The following is a 12,276-nucleotide window of genomic DNA, read 5'->3' as shown; positions in this document are numbered from 1 at the left end:
ACTTCGCTGTTATTGAACACATATTAAAACGTTTCTAAATTTTTTATCGCTTTGTGACTCGATATATTTTTCTTGTTACAGGTTTCAACATCAGTTGGTACAGGACTAAAGCAACAATTAACCTTAAGCTCTCAGTTAAACCAAATACCCAGCCAAACATGGGACATCGGCCTAAAAAAAACTAGGGAAAACTCTAAGAATGAGCCACCATATTTCCAACAGATTGAGTACAACGACCACAACATTGACGTTTTGAAAAGCCTTTCTGTCGACGGCAATTACTACATAGCGCTTTCAATGTATGAATATAGAGAATGGTTCAACTGTGAAAACTGCATCAGAATTGTTGATCCTGACGATTACACATGGTCTGTGAAATTAAATGTCACCTACAGTAAGTATCTGTTTTATTATGGACAGGCTTTGGTTCTTCAGTAACGGAGGATCGCCCACAAATGACGACACGCCCTGGTTAATTATTAACACAGTGGGGGTGGGGTGAGGTGTGATCTGTGTCTGTTTTTTTTTTTGCGACAATGAATAACCGCTGGGAAGATCGAAACTCGTAACATGACGTCATTTGTGGTCAACCCTTCAGAGAGTTAATGTTATCTTTAATAATTCTGTGCAAAACCGTTTCCATAACAACATTATACCTTTTACCAGCTTCATTTTACTTTTTCTTTTTATTTCTCGTGTACAGAGTATAGAGAAAGTATTGTAATTGTATTCGTGCACACAAATTAAATGCAATTTTAAGTAGTTTTTACAATTTTGGCACCTCTTTGTTGTATAGTATAAGGAAACAAACTTTCAACTTTTCCAGTAATCGGAAGTGGTATTTTACTCAATTATCTCTGAAAAATTGTTTCAGTTAGGTAGTCGAAATTTTATAAATAAGTATACGATCTAATACTTGAATTGCTCTCAAATTTTTATCTAGGATATCCAGAATTGGTACTTTACTCTATTTCTGTTCTCTAAAATACAGACAAAATAAGTACCGCTTCAGTTAGATAAACGAAATTTTATAAATAGGGATTACATCATATGTTTTTAAAATGTGTCAAATGTTGAGTGATTTCCAAAGAATGGAAGTAGTTTTCTCAAAATATATCCCTTCCACCGAATTGATTTGTTTCAAACTTTACATATAGGTCAAGACTAGATGTCAATGTAGTGCGACATAAAATGTAACTTATTTAGATGTTTAATTAATTATTATTTAAAATTAATTATAGTTTCCGTAGAGAGTACTTATTTTTTGCTCAATTATGCACACAATGTTTATTTCCATTTGTTATGCATTTCTTTCTTCTACTCTTCTCTCTTCTTCTTCATCTGCGTTCTTAATTTTTAGTATTGGAAGATTTTTCCTCAAACACAATTTAAGTATACGTGCCAAATGGTTATGCGGCATATAGGCCGTTGACTCCGACTTCAGCCTTCTTTTCTTTTTGGATTTGCTTCCATAGCCTTTGTTCAACCAAGAACAAACTACAGGGCAGCAGTTGTTTGATTTTGGAGTTGTCTCTCCTAGAAGAGTGGCTGTACCCAGCTGTCGGGTCGGTAAACCTAATAACCTTTTACGACTCGACCACGCCGACCCCCTTTTTTCTACTCGATTCTGATCTATTTAAAAAAAAAAAGTATAACTTTTTCCCCTATAGCTAGATTACACTGAAAGTACCATCGCCCTAATTGTTATAGAAACTTATACGAGAAAGTATAGGGGAGACGGGGGGGGGGGAGGGAGAGGGGGGGGGGGGGGGGGAGACGGGGGGGGGGGTCACTGGAGGTTCGATTGGCTCGTGTAACTGTACGAAAAACAAAACATGTACCGTCGATTTATGGCGTTTCCAATAGATATATAGCAGCCATTAGGCAGCTATATGGAGGCACCATTAGGCAACGTTTTAGAGAACCATTAAGCAAAAATATCGGAGAGCCATTAAGCAAAAATATTAGGGAACAATTAAGCAGCTATATCAGGGAACAAATAAGCAACTATATTAGGGAACCATTAAGCAATTATTTAGGGAAATTTAAGCAAATATATTAGGGACCCTGTAAGCACATGTATCAGGGACCCATTAAGCAATTTTTTAGGGAATAATTGAGCAAAAATTTTTAGAGACCCATTAAGCAGCAATTTTTCAGGGCCTCGTTATTAGCTATATTGTGGTCGGTGTGGTAGAACGCTCGCTTTCTATCCCGAAAGTACTGAGTTAAGAACACTGGCTGTAGACAAAAAGTTATTAGATGACCTAACAGCTCTTCAGTAACATTGTTACCAATAAGAACAAACTGTAAAAAAAAAACGATACACTGGACAAAAAGATTTTTTTATAAATATATGCAATTGTTTAATAATAGCATTCTTTATTAATAAAACTGGATGGAAAATTAACGATACCAAGTTTGTCCTGAATAATCATACAATTTTTTTAAAAATATTTAAAATAACATCTTACTTTTTTAGAAAAAAAATTTTGAATTATTTTGTGCAAAGTTACGACATATAAATTAAATAACCATAATGTAGCCCTAACAAACTTAACGTTTTATTGATGTTTTTTTTGTGCTATCTGTTTAACATTCTTCAAGTTTAATTCACTAACATATTCTAGGGTAGTTTCACTCATCAAATGATGACTAAAATAATTTTGAATTTAATGCATTTTGAATTTAATTTACGATCTTCTATTGTTTCACTATTGACACCTAATTAAAATTTAAACTTATTTAGTAAGAAGTTTATATTAAACACGTTTCCTTATTTAGCAAGAAGTTGATGTGAAACACGTTTCCTTATTTAGCAAGAAGTTGATCTGAAAGACGTTTCCTTATTTAGCAAGAAGTTGATGTGAAACACGTTTCCTTATTTAGCAAGAAGTTGATCTGAAAGACGTTTCCTTATTTAGCAAGAAGTTGATAGACCAGATAATAGGCTGGCAGTACTCCAAACACAGCGACAAAGAAATCTGTTGTGTAAAAAATGTAATCACAAAATATATGTATATATAGGCCTATAGATCTAGATCTAGAGCTACGGAAAAGCTAGACTTAAGCAAGCCGTAGATACTAGATCTAGATCTACACTCTATTTAGATCTAGAATCTAGGATCTATGCCAATAATTAGTTTCTATACTAAACTATTTCAGGCCTTTATTTTTTAAATTCATTTTTGTTTCCTTAGCTATGGAATTGGCTAATTTTGGATACACTTTAATTTGAAACAATAGGGCATTTTTGCGTAACTTATATTTCTTACGCAGCTATGTAAACTAAACCATTAATTTTTGTATCCATTCGGAACTTCCCAAATAACTAATATGATAGTGTAATAGTTACCTTGCGTGTGGTACGGGTTCGAGACACATTATATCAATGTTAATTTTTCTTTTTCAATTTTTTTCAATTTTTGTAAATATGTGAATTAATAATGTTGCCTATCGTGACTTGGCGGGACACGGGGCAAGTGAAGTAGAGTTCACCTATTTCTGTCTTCTCAGCATATGAAGAGCAAGTGTGGTCAGACCAATGTTCAGCCGAAATAGGTGTTTTTAAAAGACAAAAGCAACATAACTACCAATGAACAGCTGGGTTTTTTAACAAAATTATTTAAGTCTTTTAATTTTAAATGTCTTAATCAGCGTGTGTATTTAATATAGTTTTGTGTTGAATAATAATGTATATAGTTTAATTTTAATTTTTTAAATCGGTATTGGTAGTCTATGTTATTTTAAATGTGTCAGATTTTTAGCTATTTAGTTATTTCTTAGCTTTGTCACTAATATCGTTCAAAGTGTAGTAAAGCGCATTAACATTTTGACCAATACATTTTTATAAAATATTTTTCTCAAACAAGTATAATATTAAAATATTTAGGCCTATAATTCACGTGTATCGGGTACCGACGGCTAGTAATGTATATATATATATATATATATATATATATATATATATATATATATATATATATATATATATATATATATATATATATATATATATATATATATATATATATATATATATATATATATATATATATATATATATATATATATATATATATATATATATATATATATATATATAACAAAAAAGCACCTCGTAAATACCTGGCGCTGAGCTAGGCGCCCATTGGTAAACCCAGGTGTAGGCTATATATCTACCTGTGACCAGTTATTAAATATTATGATATTTAGGGTACAAAACATGACAGTTTCTAATTAATATTTTTAGCACGATACTGGATATTTGCAATGACCAGTGTTAAAGTTTAGAGGGATAAATCCATATGAAAGCCACCAAAAATAGATACAGCAGTATAAAGTTTAACCTAAATGCATTAACCCGTTTTTTTTAGTTTTCTATAAACTTTATGTACTCTATAAACTTTCTGTACTCTATAAACTGTATGTACTCTATAAACTTTATGTACTCTATAAACATTTTGTACTCTATAAACTTTTTGTACTCTATAAACTGTATGTACTCTATAAACTTTATGTACACTATAAACTGTATATACTCTATAGACTTTTTGATCTGTGGTCTAGAGACACTTGACCACCTTATTGCACATAAGTGTTAGCCACTTATCTTTGATTTTGGATTTCGTTAGTATAGAAGAAGTAAATGAATTAAAAATGTAACTTTCGTAAATATTCCCAGAGGCAAATAAATTGGGGGTATTAATAGTTTTCGAAATTTAAATACGGTAAAACGTAACGGTTGTTCCGTATTCATTAATATATGACGTTGGGCATTGTTTTCAATGTAAAATTACTGTATATAGAATTCCGATTTTCATACATGGCCGATAATATATATATATATATATATATATATATATATATATATATATATATATATACATATATAATTATGTGTGTGTGTGAGTGTATTTATTCCCTATTATTTACACTTTAAATACTAGTCCTACGTTTTAAATCTCACAAAATGTCAAGATTATAATTTAATGCCTACCTGATTTTTTCTTGCCATTACCGTTTGTCGAACTCTCAAATAATATATTTTGGTAATCTTCAAGAGTAAAGTTTACCACAGGATTCCAATCAGCTGTGAGGAAAATAAAGATAAAGATATTTATATAATATGTTAAGAGTTTTTGCCCTTTTTTAAAATTCGATGATGCTTGTTCTCCGGCTAATATGATAGAAAAAAATCAAAATTAAATTTCAGATTTAAACATGTTTATATTTTTGTTAAAAGTGGCATCTAAAACTTCCTGGAAGTGATTATCTAATAAAGTTGTGATTAATCTTATATATATATATATATATATATATATATATATATATATATATATATATATATATATATATATATATATATATATATATATATATATATATATGTATATATATATATAAAGTAATTACCCGGTTTGGTTGAATTGAATATGTTGTTTCCTGAGTGTAAAATCCTAAATTCCATCGGCCCCTTCTTTTTTTCTGCTACCAGAAGATGATACAACGCATTATACATAGGGTTAGGGTAGAACTTAATGAGAGCCGGGTTTCCATAATCAGTGTAGCATGGGTATTTGTCTTTGATGCAGTCGCGATTTGGGCATGGATACATAAAGACAAAGCAGTACTAAAAAAGAAGAAAATAAAACCAGGTTTTAGTTTTAGGGGTCACTCATAAATTTTTCACGATTTTTACCTCCTCTCTCACAAATCGTCACAGAAAGCCAGACCCCCCCCTCCCTTAGAATGACGTCACATTTCAGCGTACAAATCCTCCCTCCCCCCCCCTCAAAGTTGGAGTTGATTCTTTTTTAAAACATCGATATTTTTCCAAAATCTTGTCTAAACTCTTTCAACATAGATTATTTAAATCAATATCTATTACAATTTACTAAATTAGTTTTCTAAAACGCCAAATAAGTTGTTTTTTTTAAATTGCTTATTTTTAATGCAGAAGTGAGGCGTCACACCATCTGACCCCCCCCCCCCTCCCCTACCCCTCATCAAACACCGTTACAAAATTACTGATTCCCTTCCCCCTACGTGTGTGACGTCATTTTTTAACAACCCATTATCATAAATAGGTTGCAGTTAACTTCACATTGTAATACAAACTAGAGCATAGCCTTATTTGGTAAATTGGTCTGGTGTCCTACTCTGAAGCAGACAAAATTTATAAGAACGCAATATTCCTACTTTTCAAAATTAGCTGAAGGCACTTTAAACGTCAGAGTTTTCTGATTGTAATATTACGTGGCATTCTTGACCTATGATATAACGTGTCTGCAATGTTCATTCCTTGGATATTTTTTCCCTGTGATATTTTATTCCTTGCATATTTTCTTATGACGTATTTTGTCCTGCGGTATTTTGTCTTTACAAAATTTGTCATGCGAATTCTACTCGTTGTATTTCCTGCTCTGATATGTAATGTGCTGAGATGTATTTTCCTTCTAAAATAATTTTCCCTTTCAAAACTGTCGTTTCCTGATTCAGTATAGTTCACCTTTTCCTGTGATCTCGACGTGAGTGAAAGGTCTCGAACCCGAGATTTTTAGTAACCTACTGTGATCTCGAAGTGAGTGAAAGGTCTCGAACCCGAGATTTTTAGTAACCTACTGTTCCGAAGAGCCTGTTACGTCGGACTCCCAAGTCCCCTACATAATAACGTGGGGGAGGAGAGGTGCAAGACTGCCGGGAACCAAGAAGGGTTTGCTCTCGACCCTAACCAGATATCTTGACTTTAAGCTGCGGCCTTCATGTGGCTTCGGAAGAGTGCCACCAGTCGGACCAAGCTCATGACGCCCCCCCCCCCCCTAATCGGTGCGGAATGGCTAGTGGTAGCCAACAGCAGCTAGAGGTTTTTGATCTGGCCGAGTAGAACTGCTGTATGCGCTAGGTTCAAAGAATGGCCGAACGCCCCCCACGATCAAGCTGGGTACCAGGCGGTAGGACGACGCCCCGCGTATGGTGGGTGGGGAAGGAAAGCCCGGTGAAAGCCGACGGAAGTAGCGACCGATGTGTGGGGAACTCTTGTGGTCGGAGTTTGCTACACTGAGGCCTGCCCGGCTAATGGAAGTCAACCTTCTGAGCCGGTTTCCGTATAAGGAAGGAAGTAACCTACTGTACACTCTGCCTTACGATCAGGTCGACCCTTGCTCCATCCTTATACAAGAGCATTAATTATTAGCATTTCACAAAATTATTTTATTAACGTAAACATACGAATAGAGGAAGGCGAGACACTTCTGAGCAAGCAAACCACGAGCCTAATGGACAATATCGGATGTAAACCATCCTGGGGGGGTCCGGGTTTGTATTAGGATCATAAAAACGTGCCACGACTCTGCCAGTGTAGCGGCAACTATAGTTGACACAATCTCGCTCATAGCCTTCAATTGTGGCATTAAAACCTTTCTGGCAGACTATTGTGTCTGAAAAGAAATGAGTAAAATTTATTTTATAACCAGATGCAATGCATAGAAACAGCAGCAAAGTACATACTATGTAAAATTAAATCAATAGGCTTGTTCTAAAAATAGTCTATTGTTTTCTTTTGAAGTAAAACACTCCTTAGATTAACCTTAACATATAATGTACATGTACCTCGATGCAATACATCAAATTATAAAATTAAGTAGTCTTCACATTAGCTTCAAGTTAGTAAAATGAAAACACCTATGTGTAAAATATATCGTTACATAACTATTACTTCTTTACGTCATTGGCTTCAAGTTAGTTAAATGAAAACACCTATGTGTAAAATATATCGTTACATAACTATTACTTCTTTACGTCATTATATTAGCAACGATATGAAACACTTAGATGTAAGACGTCTTAATATACATCTCACATTCAAATATCACATTTACTTTAGCTATCAATACAGGTCAACCTACCAGGCAGACAAACAACGAAAAACACTAGTGTTAAAATGGCCAAAACTTTGTCCATCGTGGGATTCTGTTGATATCAAAATCATACATTTTAAAACTGCTGCACAAGTAGTTTTTAAAACAGCATGTATTTCTTTAAGGTTAAGGTTAAGGTTAAGGTTAAGGTTAAGGTTAAGGTTAAGGTTAAGGTTAAGGTTAAGGTTAAGGTTAAGGTTAAGGTTAAGGTTAAGGTTAAGGTTAAGGTTGAGGTTGAGATTGAGATTGAGGTTGAGGTTGAGGTTGAGGTTGAGGTTGAGGTTGAGGTTGAGGTTGAGGTTGAGGTTAAGGTTAAGGTTAGGGTTAAGGTTAGGGTTAGGGTTAGGGTTAGGGTTAGGGTTAGGGTTAGGGTTAGGGTTAGGGTTAGGGTTAGGGATAGGGTTAGGGTTAGGGTAAGGGTTTGGGTTCGGGTTCGGGTTCAGGTTCAGGTTCAGGTTCAGGTTCAGGTTCAGGTTCAGGTTCAGGTTCAGGTTCAGGTTAAGGTTAAGGTTCAGGCTCAGGCTCAGGCTCAGGCTCAGGTTCAGGTTCAGGTTCAGGTTCAGGTTCAGGTTCAGGTTCAGGTTCAGGTTCAGGTTCAGGTTCAGGTTCAGGTTCAGGTTCAGGTTCAGGTTCAGGTTCAGGTTCAGGTTCAGGTTCAGGTTCAGGTTCAGGTTCAGGTTCAGGTTCAGGTTCAGGTTCAGGTTCAGGTTCAGGTTCAGGTTCAGGTTCAGGTTCATTTTCAGGTTCATGTTCAGGTTCATTTTCAGGTTCATTTTCAGGTTCATTTTCAGGTTCATTTTCAGGTTCATTTTCAGGTTCAGGTTCAGGTTCAGGTTCAGGTTCAGGTTCAGGTTCAGGTTCAGGTTCAGGCTCAGGCTCAGGCTCAGGTTCAGGCTCAGGCTCAGGCTGAGGTTCAGGTTCAGGTTCGGGTTCGGGTTCGGGTTCAGGTTCAGGTTCAGGTTCAGGTTCAGGTTCAGGTTCAGGTTCAGGTTCAGGTTCAGGTTCAGGTTCAGGTTCAGGCTCAGGCTCAGGCTCAGGCTCAGGCTCAGAATCAGGTTCAGGTTCAGGTTCAGGTTCAGGTTCAGGTTCAGGTTCAGGTTCAGGTTCAGGTTCAGGTTCAGGTTCAGGTTCAGGTTCAGGTTCAGGTTCAGGTTCAGGTTCAGGTTCAGGTTCAGGTTCAGGTTCAGGTTCAGGTTCAGGTTCAGGTTCAGGTTCAGGTTCAGGTTCAGGTTCAGGTTCAGGTTAAGGTTAAGGTTAAGGTTAAGGTTAAGGTTAAGGTTAAGGTTAAGGTTAAGGTTAAGGTTAAGGTTAAGGTTAAGGTTAAGGTTAAGGTTAAGGTTAAGGTTAAGGTTAAGGTTAAGGTTAAGGTTAAGGTTAAGGTTAAGGTTAAGGTTAAGGTTAAGGTTAAGTTAGGGTTAAGGTTAGGGTTGAGGTTAGGGTTAGGGTTAGGGTTAGGGTTAGGGTTAGGGTTAGGGTTAGGTATAGGGTTAGGGTTAGGGTTAGGGTAAGGGTTTGGGTTTGGGTTAAGGTTCAGGTTCAGGTTCAGGTTCATGTTCAGGTTCAGGTTCAGGTTCAGGTTCAGGTTCAGGTTCAGGTTCAGGTTCAGGTTCAGGTTCAGGTTCAGGTTAAGGTTAAGGTTAAGGTTAAGGTTAAGGTTAAGGTTAAGGTTAAGGTTAAGGTTAAGGTTAAGGTTAAGGTTAAGGTTAAGGTTAAGGTTAAGGTTAAGGTTAAGGTTAAGGTTAAGGTTAAGGTTAAGGTTAAGGTTAAGGTTAAGGTTAAGGTTAAGGTTAAGGTTAAGGTTAAGGTTAAGGTTAAGGTTAAGGTTAAGGTTAAGGTTAAGGTTAAGGTTAAGGTTAAGGTTAAGGTTAAGTTAGGGTTAAGGTTAGGGTTGAGGTTAGGGTTAGGGTTAGGGTTAGGGTTAGGGTTAGGGTTAGGGTAAGGGTTTGGGTTTGGGTTAAGGTTCAGGTTCAGGTTCAGGTTCAGGTTCAGGTTCAGGTTCAGGTTCAGGTTCAGGTTCAGGTTCAGGTTCAGGTTCAGGTTCAGGTTCAGGTTCAGGTTCAGGTTCAGGTTCAGGTTCAGGCTCAGGCTCAGGCTCAGGTTCAGGTTCAGGTTCAGGTTCAGGTTCAGGTTCAGGTTCAGGCTCAGGCTCAGGCTCAGGCTCAGGCTCAGGCTCAGTTTCAGGTTCAGGTTCAGGTTCAGGTTCAGGTTCAGGTTCAGGTTCAGGTTCAGGTTCAGGTTCAGGTTCAGGTTCAGGTTCAGGTTCAGGTTCAGGTTCAGGTTCAGGTTCAGGTTCAGGTTCAGGTTCAGGTTCAGGTTCAGGTTCAGGTTCAGGTTCATGTTCAGGTTCAGGTTCAGGTTCAGGTTCAGGTTCAGGTTCAGGTTCAGGTTCAGGTTCAGGTTCAGGTTCAGGTTCAGGTTGCGGTTGCGGTTGCGGTTGCGGTTGCGGTTTCGGTTGCGGTTGCGGTGCGAGGATATTGAACGGTTTATTATTTATTTTTTTGACGATGTGTGTTGGGGCAGTGAAAGGGGCTTGGGGTTCAGATAATGTCATTACACTCTTTCTTCTTTAAAAAAGTGATATTAGAAACTTAAGTTTAGCAGTTTTTTAGCGTTTTAGAAATTCGTTTTTGTTCATCCTAATAGAAATAGTTTTACATATTATACGTTGACAGAGTTCAATTAATATATTAGACGGAAATTGACGAAAAGAAAAATTGCTCAGTTCTTTCATGGATACACAAAAGGCAAGATTGTCAAAAAAGACGTTTTGGTCCATGGCAACTAATTTAATCGGGTTTCCCTCCACAAAGACATAGGTACATAGTCTATATAAAGTAGATCTAGACCAAGTTTTGAGTTAGTTTACAGATGTATTAATAAAATTAATATACGAATGCAAATTCTAATTAATAATATTTCTTACTTCATATGCTTTAAGTTTATCCTCATAGATCTATGTCTTAAGTGATGTTTGCAGTACGCATACGCTAGCTATAGTGCAAAATGACGTTAAAAAATTAAACTGCTCTTGGTTTAAGCAATGTTTACAGTGCGCATACGTTTAGTTTTAGTGCTAAATGACGCGCGAACGAACGATTCATAAAAAGTGGCATAAAATAAATTTCATAAAATCATAAAAATGTTTTATCTATCTATCTATAGGCCTACACTAGGCTACTAAAAGTGAGAATTTTGTATTTTTTTTCTTTTGTTTGTCTGCTCCGTTACATGTGAGCAGTGGCGTAGCCAGGATCGTCTCAAGGGGGGGGGGGGGTTCCAATTTTTACCTGGGGACAAACTTTCGATTTGCACCCCCCTCAAACTTTCGATTTGCACCCCCCCCCCCACTCAAACTTTCGATTTGCACACCCCCCCTCAAACTTTCGATTTGCACCCCCCCCCATCAAACTTTCGATTTGCACCCCCCCCCTCTTACTTTTTATATATATACCGAGGGGTCTATGGGGGGTTATGACCCCCCTAACCCCCCCCCCCCTGCTTACGCCACTGCATGTGAGTATCTGTCCTATGTATAGAACAGTAAAATGCGTATTTATGTTAATCATAAATTTATGTAGAGACGTTTATTAATTTAATTGATATATTTATTTGTAGATACACCCTTTAATTATAAAAGTTCAGAATAAAGACTTTATTGTTTACAAAAAGTAAAAAAAAAACTTGACGTCACTTGATTTAGTTAATTAGAAATGTTAACTACTATGTACGCTTTCGAAACTTAAGGTCTATAAATTAGAGTTCACCCGTTTCTGTAAACTCGGCATTAAACTCGGCATATGAAGGAATAGTGTGGGTTTCCTTTTCCTAACGTGGCAAGTATTCATCAGAAGTGGGTGGACCCAGGAACGCTTAAAAAACAATCGTGTCTGCATTTTAGTGCATAATTATATAAAAGCTTGTAACTAAAAGGTTCCTTTTTTAAATTACTGCGATAATAAAATTAGAGAAAAAAAAAGAAATAAGAAACGTTTTAAAAGAATATTGTACTTATACACAGAAAGGCTCAGGGAGGAACTACAATGGCGTCAGAACCCGCAATGTGAAGAGGGGGGGGGGGGGGTTGGGGGCGAGGCCGCTTAGGGTGCCCACAGTAAACTTACACTAACACTAACCTTAAACTCAATATTTGCCCAATATTGACTATATCTTGGCCCAATATTGGCTATATATTGGCTATACCGTGGCTCAATCTGAGTTATATCCTGGCTTTATCTTGGCCCAAATTATGGTTTTCAGCATAAATAAACCGGGAGTGATCTCCCCTAAACTTTCTCGAATAGTCTTATATAAAACAACAGGCGATGGGAACTCGGGATATAGTTATGATTTTTAATCC

General features: G+C 36.5%; 1 protein-coding gene across 1 annotated transcript; it reads right to left on the bottom strand.

Moving 5' to 3' along the window:
- Positions 1-2,356: 2,356 nt before the first annotated feature.
- On the bottom strand, positions 2,357-10,966 carry LOC131957295 (uncharacterized). The gene is made up of 6 exons (XM_059322021.1): positions 10,843-10,966; positions 7,908-7,971; positions 7,231-7,439; positions 5,416-5,632; positions 5,000-5,092; positions 2,357-2,984 (listed from the first exon to the last, which is right to left on the bottom strand). Exons 2-6 carry the CDS (start codon positions 7,960-7,962, stop codon positions 2,917-2,919), a joined length of 642 nt encoding a protein of 213 aa, XP_059178004.1. The 5' UTR covers positions 7,963-7,971; positions 10,843-10,966; the 3' UTR covers positions 2,357-2,916.
- Between the last annotated feature and the right edge of the window lie 1,310 nt (positions 10,967-12,276).

The sequence above is a fragment of the Physella acuta genome, unplaced genomic scaffold (assembly GCF_028476545.2).
Source record: "Physella acuta isolate Inbredline_101_S28 unplaced genomic scaffold, ASM2847654v3 ptg001231l, whole genome shotgun sequence".
In the NCBI taxonomy this organism is placed as follows: domain Eukaryota; kingdom Metazoa; phylum Mollusca; class Gastropoda; family Physidae; genus Physella; species Physella acuta.
Note: the sequence above shows the minus strand (reverse complement) of the source record. Positions and strands in the feature narration are given on the sequence as shown.

Bases quoted from the DNA above. Each gene is read 5' to 3' on its own strand.
- LOC131957295 (XM_059322021.1), bottom strand. From the start codon at position 7,962: ATGGACAAAGTTTTGGCCATTTTAACACTAGTGTTTTTCGTTGTTTGT. The intron at 5,093-5,415 runs GTAATTACTTTA...TTTTCCTCACAG, and splicing joins ATTCAATTCAACCAAACCGG to CTGATTGGAATCCTGTGGTA. The intron at 2,985-4,999 runs GTAGGCATTAAA...TTTACACAACAG, and splicing joins TAATGGCAAGAAAAAATCAG to ATTTCTTTGTCGCTGTGTTT.